This window comes from Seriola aureovittata, chromosome 4 (genome assembly GCF_021018895.1).
Source record: "Seriola aureovittata isolate HTS-2021-v1 ecotype China chromosome 4, ASM2101889v1, whole genome shotgun sequence".
Taxonomy (NCBI): Eukaryota; Metazoa; Chordata; class Actinopteri; order Carangiformes; family Carangidae; genus Seriola; species Seriola aureovittata.
Window position 1 is genome coordinate 21,777,173 of NC_079367.1, and position 11,867 is coordinate 21,789,039.

Below are 11,867 nucleotides of genomic sequence, written 5' to 3' on the forward strand. Positions count from 1 at the left end.
CTAACGCAGAACTCCCTTAAAATGCAGTTTCTCTACTTTTGGCTCAGAATAAACCTCACTGTATGGAAGTGAAGCAGAAAACCTCTAACTAATCACTGGAAACCTAAAGTCACATTTTTTCCAAGATCTGAATAACTCATTTTCTTTTTCTAATGCGTTTCTACACTGCAATTTTGTTTATTATTGCTTTAACTGTAAGATCTAGTATAAAGGTTTGCGGGATATCTTGGAAAACAGCCTTTATATGCTGTGAAACTCTAAACCTTTTATTCTTTGCTATTATACCAACTTGCTAAGCAATGAAACAGCACTGTTTATACCATTTGTGCCCCTTGCACTTGCGCTACACCTATCAAATTTTGGACCTTCGGAGTCACTGGGATGTTGCTACATTCTAATTCAAGGGCTGCATCCTCTGAAGGCTTGCAATGTTGTCTCCCCCCTGAAAGTCCTTGTTTCAAGACAAAATATGTCCAAACAGTTTCTTGCAAATGTGGGAGCCTTATCCGTCCCAAATTTCAGAGGGGGGCAGTCCTTGTCAACTCGTGATGAAAATGATTTTCTATTTATCATTTGTCTCCAGGTTTTCAGCAGCTACTGTTAAATTACCTAGTGTGATCTGGACCACTGAAAAAGCTATTGTAGAATGAAAATATTGGAAGCCATGTGGAAACTCCAGAGTTTGTTCCTTTTTAGCTTGGACAGGTTAAAAGTTCATCATGTATATAAAGATATTGGGCTGAATTTACTAGAGGTATTCAGCACGCTGTTGGCTGCAACAATACATTTTGACAGAACTTAATGAGTTGCTTAAATGACTGATAATTTTGATTTTATTGTAATCATGTTCGTTTTGTTGATCAACAGTTTAGCAACAAACAGGCAAAAGTAACATACTTGTAACTTAGAACTCGTGTTATAGCAAAGACGTCATGGCATATCAGCTATTAATTACGTTACACAGATTTGAACTGTATTCAAACAAATGTAAATTAAGCAGCGAAGAAGCTCCTGTCAGTAAATTACTTCCAGCGTAAATTTGGAGCCCGGACACTGGAGCTGTCGAATGCACTGCTGCACCCATCGGGGGAGAGCGCCTGCTATAAATAAAAGATTCCAAACAGTTCATGCATCAGAGCAACACTGGTCTATTGGCAGCTCTTTGTCATCATCTTGCTTTGAAAACAAGAAATATGGTCTCATTTGGGCTGACAGTACCAGTGAAGTCTAGACAGCCAAGCTCTTTATTTTCTTTTTTTTCTTCCTTTTTCTATCCAGCCTTGTGTTCATGAAGAAATCTTTTCCCCTGGACTGATGGAAGTACAGTCAGCTCAAATTATCCCAGTCATGTGATCACATAATAGTTGCAACAGGCCAATTGACCCAACAGAGCAATGATGTCATTTCAAGTCATGGCTAGTTTTTTTTCTATTATACTTTGAAAGTATGTCTCTTAAACTTACAGTGATAATGTATGAAGTTTAAGGTTTTGTATGCTGATGTACTGTACACTGATATTTCATTCTTGCACAGGTTGGACGGATTGATGCCAGAGGGTGTTGAGATCTCAAACAATAGCTTTGCTTTCACTCGCCCGTTGGAGCGCAATGACTCTGGAGTATATCGCTGTGAAGTGATGAATGACATTGGTCTTCGCAGTCAGAATGTGAACCTCTGGGTACAAGGTACGTTTTGACCTCTTCACTCAGTTTCTTAAAATTTGAAGTATTTTTTTTTCTCTAATCATCTGCTAATTTAAGTAAATTACCTTTTAATAGTTGAGAAATCTGTGCCTTTTGACATTCATCCTGCCTTTCTGATGTCAGATTACCCTCTCAGTACGATCAGCCCTCAGTTCAACACTTCTAGCAGAGCTAAGCCCCTGTATAGATGTCCCTGCCCAGATCCACTTTCACACATTCCTGGCAACAGAGGAGCACAGAGTGCAGATAAAGAGTATCAGTACCAAACATTTCCAGTGTTGTGGTTTTGGCAACATTAGATTTCTCAGATACGGAAGTGGGTGTTTACCCTTGCTGGTTCTGCTAACCATGCACCCATGTAGCCTTTTTCTTTGTTTTGTTAAAGGTCAGGTTTCACAGTGGGACATGATGAATTGTGTTCACAGATTTGCAGTACACAGAAGTATTTGTGTGTACCCCATAAAATATGTTATTCAATGGTATATTGTGTTTTTAAAGCAGTTTGTATGAAATGTGATCAAGTGATTTCTTTTGATTCAGCACTTCATAGATTAAAACTAATAGTAAGAAAGGGGATTTCCCGAAATCATGGAAAAGGGTGTCCCTGCATTTGGGTTTGTTATATTCTGTTGATTCATTGACATAAATCCTTGTCAGAAAACTCGCAGTGAACTAAACTTGTCCCGTCTGCTTCCTCTGTCTGTCCATGATCTGCTACTTGAGTTCATTATTGTAAAAGTCAGGGCGTGGATCCTGAGAACTCTGCATCTCTTTTTATTTTCATTTCTCCTCTGCTCCTTTTAATCCTTTTCCAAACAAAGCAACTGCTGCTTTTGGACACGTACTCCGCTAACACACACAGTCCTTTGGTTTCTCACTGTCGAGAGGAAAGAGCTGGATAAGCCCCAAAAATTGCTGTCAGGCTCCATCTGTGTAGAGGCCTGGGTTTGGAGTCCTGCTCCAAACGAAAGCACAGCTGACATCCTGTCCAGGACAGACTTGCACTGAGCAATTATCTTGCTTCTCTTGTCAAATATTACAACTTGGGCATGCGGCCTCTCGCCTCCCTCCCCTGTGGAGATAGCCAGGTTGAGCTTGGTGATATTCTCTCCCCCCTCCATGGCTGCTTGGTGTAGCTCTTTCACATTCCCAGTTGTCTCTGTAGCCTTGTGGTTTTTGGCTGCTGGTCTCTCAGATGATCAGCTACATGGTTACAGATGCTCATAACATACGTGAGTTTGAAATGTCCCGCTGCAGGGTGGGATTGATGGTAACTGACGAAGGAGACGATTGCCAGTATATCAGTTCACTGACCTTGATCCATCTCCAGTATTCTCTCTCATGCTTTTACTTTACCCCTGATCCCTCGAGCTCACACACGGTGTATAATTGCAGGTAATTAGATTCTTAGTGAGTTACCAAAATTGTGGAAATCATTATAGCTCTACGGGAATTCCGGTTTTGATAACTAGTACCTAAAAACCTCCTGGAGATGCAGACCTCTATTAGTGCGAGTCATATTGCTTTGTAGTCAGGCCTTTGATGTGCCTGTGCAGAGATCGACTCGTGGTATCAGGCTGCTCTTAGCCCCAGAGGCTGGAGGTCAGAATAGAGACGCTTATCCTGACCTTGAGCTCCACACAGCTCTTTTCTCTGCAGCTCTGGCTGCTATCACAAACACCGGCTGCGGGAGGACAAATCAGATGCAGGAACCTCACATCGATCACAGTGCTTCAACGTCTCACATGACTTGCCCACAGCAGGGTTTAGAAAGAAAAGGGGTAGAGCTAATCGCACTCACTCAGATGCTCATGAGTGCATGTCCTCTGTCTTCCTATCCCTCTCTGTCTCTCTCTGTCTCTCTCTCTCTCTCTCTCTCTCGTGCTCACACACACAATGACATTTAGCACTTAACCTCTTTCTGCTCTTCTCATTTCCCCCTTTTTGCTCCACAGCACAGCTTTCAACAGATTCTTTAGTCTCAGGAGAGGCATGTCTCTGCCTCGACACTGCACAGTGTTATAAATTAATCTAAAAACCATTCACACTTGCTTTGTCAGTCGTTACAGAACATAAAGTGCAGTCGTTCTCCTCTTTAGTTTTATAATTTCTCACTTCATCTGCTGTCCTTCCGCTCTGGTTTAAATCTTTTCATCACATCTTCACTCTGTAGATCCTCCCCCCACCACTGCAGCCCCCAGCACCACCGCATCCCTCCTCCACGACACATCCGGAACCGGCACTGCTCTGGACCAGAAGAGAGCCCTGTTCACTTCCCCGACCCTGGCTTCCTTACCTGACAGCAGCCTGGGTACTATAGTTGGTGGGGCAGTGGGTGGAGTTCTGTTCCTGATCCTCTTGCTGATCCTGGGTGGGGCCTGTTTCATGCGCCAGCGCAGAACCTTCAGGGGCGACTACTACACCAAACAGTACCTGGGACCCTCCGACATGCAGAAGGAGTCTCAGCTGGATGTGCTGCAGCCACATGAGCTGCAGGAGGTCTATGGGGACAAGACGAGCAAAGGCAGCCAGGAGCTAAAACCCAAACTGGGTGGAGACATCATTTACCCGGACTACACCCCGGAACGCAAGGACAGGGACGACTGGGCTGACAGGGGGGATGCCCACAGGGGCCTCAAGGAGGGAAACTACTACCCTGATCACTACAACACCCAAAACATGCACCCCTGTGGGCCTCCTGTGCACAGCCCCATAGTGAACAACGGTTCCCCCTACCTCCCGGAGGACTGCTATGACAATGGTACAGACAGCGACTATGTGTCCCACATGGACGGATCTGTGATCTCGCGCAGAGAGTGGTATGTTTGAGGAAAGAAGCAAATGAAAACACAGACAAATGACTGACTGAGAATAATTTAACAACTGACAGATATAAATATCATTAAAGGTTGTGTCATTTCAGTTAAAGGATGAACAAAATTTCTCAGCTCAGTTTCACAATGAGCTCTTTGAACAGTACTGCTCTGCCTTGATTGTAACCACTTAACCTTAAGGACGTGTTTGTGGATTGTATTACACTTTTGTAGCATTTCAAGGAGCTACAAATATGCTGGATGGCCTCAGTGATATAATCTGTGTAGACTTAAGAGGCTTTGGCATACAGTGACGTTTCAACTGGTGTGAATGAGGTTTTGTATTCTGCTCGTTTGTGTTTGCACCTGTCTCTAAAACAGGTCACTGGTCAGGTGTTCAGACCCTTGTTAGTGAAGTATTTATATTCCTGACTGACTGAGCTTTGCTCCCATAAAACCTCACAACTTCTGTGGCATTTTGAAAGTGGTCACTTGTTTGCTTACAGCCTTTTCATACAGGTGATGTGTTTATCATGGCTGCAACAGTATTTAAAGCAAATTATATTGCATGATTTTTTTTTTTTAAAACAAAATGTATCATCAAGTTAAAGGGAAAGTCACATGATTAAAAGGGAGAATTACACAGGCATTGCACCAAGGGAAAGGAAAGATGACTGATGCTACAGCAGTACGTCACATAAAAACACAGCCCCTTGTAAACTTTAGTTATTCAGTAGCTTTTTCTTTTTTTAAGGTTCTTTTGTAAATTACACATGAAATAGCAAGCCTGTAAACTGACAGAGAGAGGGGTCACACTCTGTGGAAGTTCTTTTACTTTCAGCCTCAGTTCAGCTTAACCAAACAAACTCATGTTGTTTTGATGAATAATTCTTTGAAGGTTGGATTGCAACCGTGATCTGATTTCATGCTGCACGTGGCGCGAGTAGTTTTCCACACAGCAGCAGGGCAGAGTAAAGTTGAGTTACCTTACTGAGGAGTTGTACGTGTGATGTCGGTCACCTGCAACTCTTCATCTAACAGTTCACAGTGGCTGCTCGCAAAAATTAAAAATCATCTGCTGACAAACGATACTGCAGAGACAAATATTTTGTGTTTCCTGTGGCTGTTTCACAATAAGAGCCACCCTATGTTACATTAGATGAACTCTTTTAATTTGAAGCACCAGCAGACAAATGTTTGGTTTTCATAGCAGTAACTTAATGCAGCTCTGACACGGTTTAAACAGAGCAAACAGTAGCTGATGAAATTGCATTGGATGCTGATCGCATGCATGTATCGTTTTTCTGTGACTCCCTTGTGTTTAGGTAGTCGAGCAGAATCCAGTGCAGCAAAGGCAGACTCTGCCACCATCAATAAAAACTACTATAGAGAGAGATAATTGCTGAATGTAAACACATTAAATGGCATCTGCAGAAAAAGTGTCAGCTATAAATAGTATCAAAAATAGTCTTGACTGACTTTATGAAAATTTTATGGATTATAACTTTAATCAAATACACTATTATCAGTATTGAAATGTCTTAATACAGTCTCTTTCTTGCCGTGAAAAAAGCACAACTCTTATTACATTAGTCAGCAAACATCAAAGGAAGCCAACGGGGCCTTGGCCTCCTTCACTTAGCCATGATAACAGGCTGTATCGCGGTCTTTGCCATTTTCCCTCCTTCTTATCCTCGGGTTTCTGCCTGCAAGACTAACACCAATTGGTCATTATAGTTTTTTTATTTAAACACAGGATCAAAGCAACATGTTATAAATACCAGATGTGACTATAACAGCTGTCATCATCTGACATTATGTGGCTCCATAAACCACCAACAGTTTCACTGCTCCCGCTCAACACTTCACAGTTGTCATTCATGAAGGTAAATAAGCAAAATACTTTTATTGAAAAAAAAAACTGAAAAGGAGCAAAAATAAACAGACGCTTCAGCTTTAGTTTGTATGTGTTTGAAGTATGATTATTCAGATACCTTGGAAAAATTGTGAGCATCTGACATCACTACCGATCACAGAACAGGCTATAATGTTGGGGTTTGGCTCCTCAGCAGCTCCTCTGTGGATATACAGTGATCATGGAAACTAGAAACTTAATCCATGAGAGAAAAAAATCAGTTTAAGAACCACCTAGGTTAGAGCTGTCTCTGTAATGGCTCCCCAAGGGATTTATATTTTTTTCTTTCTTTTCCTACAAACAACAAACCCAGTGACATTTAAGTTGAAACAAAAGAGTTGACATCATCTGTGATCTCATCTCTCACTGCTTGATTTGACCTTACACTTTTCCACTTAGTGCTTCTTTTTTTTTCGTTTCCTCAGGAATGATACATGGATCAAAGTGGCCTCTGCAAAGCCTCACATGAAAGGGAAAACATACCCTTTTTGGAAAGATCCCCTCTTAGTCAATCAGGGTGTTTGTTGCTAGAAGAAGGAACCATATATGTGTATCACAGTGAGATCAGGGCAGGGGGGTTGAGCATATTTTGAGGGCTCCTTCTTTCTTATTGGGGTTTTATAGATTGTGGGTGCACATTTTCTCTCTCTCTTTTTATTTTTTAACCCTTCTCCACCCATGTCAGGGCTTTGGTCAAACGTTTAGATGTCTGAGAATAAACTACTTTAATCTCTTCAGCTCGCTCTCACTCTCATCGCCGCACACACGCACTCGGCCACCGCACATCTGCCACTGCTGCCCACGTTCAAAGAGCAGTCCTCACCTCAAACCCTCAGCTTTTTAATTAAATTTAATTTTTCTTCTCATTGCACTTGGCAATGAAAGTGCTTGAACTCGAGGAGACACTAAATAGCATATCCATGTCTGCATGCACACACTTTTTTTTTTTTTTTTTTTTGAACGGCTGATTCAGAGCTGTCATCTTGTTTCTTATTTGGTAAAGTCGCTCCAAGCAAACTGCTGTCTCTGATCTTCACATCAGTTTCTGCCTCATCTCTAAAGACTGTTTGACAAAAGCAAAATGAGCTGAAGTGATTGGTTCAGTCAACTGGTTGCATGTAAATTAAGTTATTCGCCTCCTACTACACTCATTATTTCTCATCACTAATGTTTATATACATGTACATAATGCTAATAGGTTAGTGTAGGATTAGCTGTTCTCTCAGTTTGATTTATATGTTCATGTACAGTTTGTTTTGGACTCCCCTACTGAATATTTGGTGCCTTAGAAGGGCTGAGCAATGCACAGAAACTTTAAAAAAAAATGACAAAGATAATATCATTAAAGAGGAGGACCGACTGGTCCTTTAATATGTCTTCCATCTTGATATTTAAGATTTGCTGTTATTAAAACATCAGAATAGACAAAAGGTTGATTGTCATGCCTTATACACTTTGAAAGGACACATGTAACAAGTTGGTTACTGAGAAAATTGTAATAAGTATAATTTCACTGGGAATTGAGGCAAGCCAGATTCATAGAAAATATTATTGTCCTGTAAATATGCTGGCTGTTTTTTTTTTTATTATTATTGAAAACAAATCTTATTTTTTGTATGAGGTCTGTAATTTTCACAGAGTATTAGTTTATCGTACAGTACGAGCGTCCGAGGAACTCTTTCCTCGTGGTAACGTAGAGTGCGATCCTGTTTTCACTGCATTTTTGTATGTGTTCTTGAGAGTTTCTGACCAATTATTTTGTATGTTGTATTTGAATGATTGATGTCTCACAGGAATCAGAGATGGAAGTGCGGTAGATTGTATTTTGTTCCTTTGTTTGCAATAAAAGACCACCATTATTGCACTCAAATGTGTCCTGGGATTGTGCTTCAGAGTGGAGGGTTTTTTAATTTAGAAGTTCTTTCACTTGCATCAGTGTTTAAAGGAAATGAATGCTGTGTCAATATGGTTTTCTAATCACCCATATTAATCTACAGTTTACTGAGTACATACAGGGAATGGCAAAAATACAAACACAGCTTCAATGTTAGATTATTAGTCTGGTATTGAAGAAACTCTTTCATGTTCCTCTTTGCTGTTGCACGTAACTCTTTATTTTTTAAAACATTTCCTCTTACTACACAGTTTCAGTTTCAGTAATTGCAAAAAATATTTAATGTCACAATGGAGATTTAGACCTCATTCTTGACCTTGGACACAGTAGTTTTAGCTGTTGTGGAGCTTTTTAGCATATAATATGGTCTTCCTCAGCAGATGGAGCTGTCATGGCTTTAAATTGATATTGTATTGTCACACAGTCTTCCTCAGATCTGCTGAGGATGTCTGTGACTGCCCCCTCAACTGAAAGCTTCAGTGCAGCCGCTCAATGGACCCTTTGGGGATTGTTTTGTATTCTGCTGTTTCCAAGGACAGGAATGAACTTTCAGTTTCAGTGTTGACAGTGCTGACAAAAAATGCTGGCAAACTAAGGAACATCATGTGACACAATCAAAAGCTCCAGAATGGCTACTAATGCACCCTGAGGTGAGATTATTGGGGACAAATGAATTATTTTACAGTCAGGACTGCAATGGCAGCTATGCATGTGATGAGTTCAGTGTTGAAACAGTTAATCGATAATTGATCAGCTGTTTGACAAAATGCTTAATATAAGGTCCACTTACTAGTTTTCTTCTAGAGCTTTCAGCCACCACATCTGTGACCAGTGATAACAGCTGTTATTGTCTGACAAAACTTTCATACTTAGGTGAATCAATGACAACTGAGCACAAGGCCACAGGACGTGGTTGAAAGTTCTTGGGGAAAAAAAAACATGTAAGTTGATTTCGAGTGAAGATTTTTTAATAATTTTAAAATCAGCGGTTGAGATACAGGCAGGAAACATATGGCAGAGAGAGTCGTCTGACAGGAAACCAAGGTCTGGTTGCAGTTGAACTGGGGACGTTGCTGTTACATGGTGCAACAACATGGTGTAACTGATTTTAAATTATATAGATGAACGTTGCGCTAAACTGCCGTCTTCATACACCAACATGATACACTTTTTGAATTCATCTCACTTTCTCTATCTGACCTTTAATATTGAATTGTGGCATTTTCTGCACAGATGCATATTTGTACTGTGGGATACCTTTTAATGTATGTAGCATGTTTTCTTTTGTGACTTTCACCTGATATTTTTCTGGTTTGTTCTGGTTGATTTCTTGATTATGTGGACTTATGTTTGTTCTCAGGTCTTCCTTACATTGGCCTCTAAAGGAAGCTAATTACCCTGATTTGGAGCACCTGTCTCAGCCAGGTGATGACTCTATTTCATCCCATGTTGATCTTTATTAGTTGAAATAAATACGTGTTATGAGTTTGAGGTTCTCATATTCTGTTTTTAGTGTCAGTTTTTTTCATTAACAAGATGAATTTTGAGTTAAGGATTTTGTTAGACAACTATTTCCAAGGTCAATGAGGATCCTTGAAGCTCACATCCATCAGGTCATCAACAGGTATGTTGATTATTGATAAATCATTTTTCAGCTGCCTTCATGCAGACGGGCAGTGCGAGCATACTTTGGCCTGCCAGTGTATCCGGTGCTTATTGATTTTTAATGTGAATTTCCCCTCTGCAGTTCCATATAGACTTTTTTTTGTTTTGCTTACAAACCCCAAAAAAACAGAAGGATACATTTCTGATACTATAAAGTATAATATAAAAAGGGTTATATAGTCTGATATCTGGTAAAAAAATCTTTTTTTATTTTATCTGATGAATAATACCACAAATTTGAGGATTTGCTGCTTTTTGCTATTTTATATTATTGTAATTTGAACATATTTCGGTTTTGGACTACATACATGACCACGAGTTCAGGACACTTGTAACTTATTGACATTTATAGACTATATTAAATTAATTAGTGTGATGTGCGAGTTTAACATTCATCCGTTTTTTATAAATAAGTGTTTAAAATGACATATGACAATTTACAAAGCAGCTAGATAGATAGATAGATAGATAGATAGATAGATAGATAGATAGATAGATAGATAGATAGATAGATAGATAGATAGATAGATAGATAGATAGATAGACTGCTGTTTCTCCTCCATAAAAGTGAAGAAGTGATTTAGACCAGTGACCATCAGTCTCTGTCACCTTCAGCCTCTTCCACTGTCCACACCTGTGATAGTAACTAACTGACCCATTTCACACAACTCTCCATCCTGTCTAACTCAGCACCCTCTTCATCACCGGCTCACAGAGTGAAGCGATCGAGGCTGCCGGCTTTTTGTCACACCTGCATAGACTGGGAGGTTACTGACCACCCACAACTCCCTCCTGCCACCCTTCTGTCCTCCGAGAGTAAGATGTGTCTCCTTAAATATTGTGAACTTCTCAAACTGAAATGATGCCCTCAAAACATTTACAAAGGAATTTACGATGACATCCCTAATCCAGTCACTCCCACTCTAAGTGCCTGTGTTTAATTCCTAGTGTTAACCTGGCTTCAGAGGTGGCACAAACACTATCAATATGTGTTGTTTAGCAAAGGGACAAGCGTCCCCTCTGGTCCAGATTAAGAGCAGGAGGAGAAACCAGATACTTAATCCTCTGTGGTATGTTGAACAGAAATCTCTCTTCTTGGACTTCACTTTCATCACTTCAGCGTCCACGTCCTCCCAGCCCAAAAGCACTCACTCTATTATCATGGCGTTGCCTGACTGGGATAACCTCAGCCTAATCCATCACTGCTACCATCTGCATGTTTGTGCAGGCGCTGTGGGTAAATAATGCTGTGTTGGTGGGCTTGGGTTACCTCTCCTTTCTCCTTTCTTAAGTTTTTGGCAGATGGCTGCAAGGGGCATTTTTTTTCACACTTAATGTATCAGTCAGCAAATGTGTTTAGTTTTGTTACCTCGTAAACAGCAGCAGTTCCCTTCAACATTCTTTAAAGACCCCACCCAAAGAAGTTAACGTCAAGATGTGCTTCAGCATCAAGCTTTAACCTTTAGAAACTATTCTTGTAAAAATGCCTGTTTTCTGCTTTCTGCCGGTGTATCAGCGGCCGTGCTTTCATGATTTATTAATTCAGTCTGAAGAAAAGAGAGGTGGCCACTTCTGTTTTGTGCTCCTACCGTCCCACTCCTCTCCAAAAACACTGATTGTTAGCTAATGAACACGACCGCAGCGCCGGGGAGCTCACATCAAAGGCCACAGCTGACTGAGCTGAACAGACAAATTGTTTGAGCTCATGGGTTTGGAAATAATGAAATGCTGCAGAGGGTGGGAGAGTGCGGAGCAGTTACAACAAAAATGTTGTCACATGGCCCGCGGTCTCACTGGCCTTCTTCTTGGTGTGAAGTGTGTGAGGCTTCAGGGCAGCAGCCACCTGTGGCTGAGACAGTCAGAGAAAAAAAGAGCCT

At 40.8% G+C, this 11,867-nt stretch overlaps 1 protein-coding gene across 2 annotated transcripts in view; it reads left to right on the plus strand.

Annotated features, from left to right (window-relative positions):
• Positions 1-8,295, plus strand: part of nectin3a (nectin cell adhesion molecule 3a) — a 31,887-nt gene extending 23,592 nt beyond the window's left edge. For both annotated transcript variants that reach the window (XM_056374387.1, XM_056374385.1), the window contains exons 5-6: positions 1,534-1,685; positions 3,877-8,295. In XM_056374387.1, coding sequence (XP_056230362.1) covers positions 1,534-1,685; positions 3,877-4,532 — 808 coding nt within the window. In that variant the 3' untranslated portion in view covers positions 4,533-8,295. The remainder of the gene's footprint in view (positions 1-1,533; positions 1,686-3,876) is intronic.
• Positions 8,296-11,867: the final 3,572 nt, after the last annotated feature.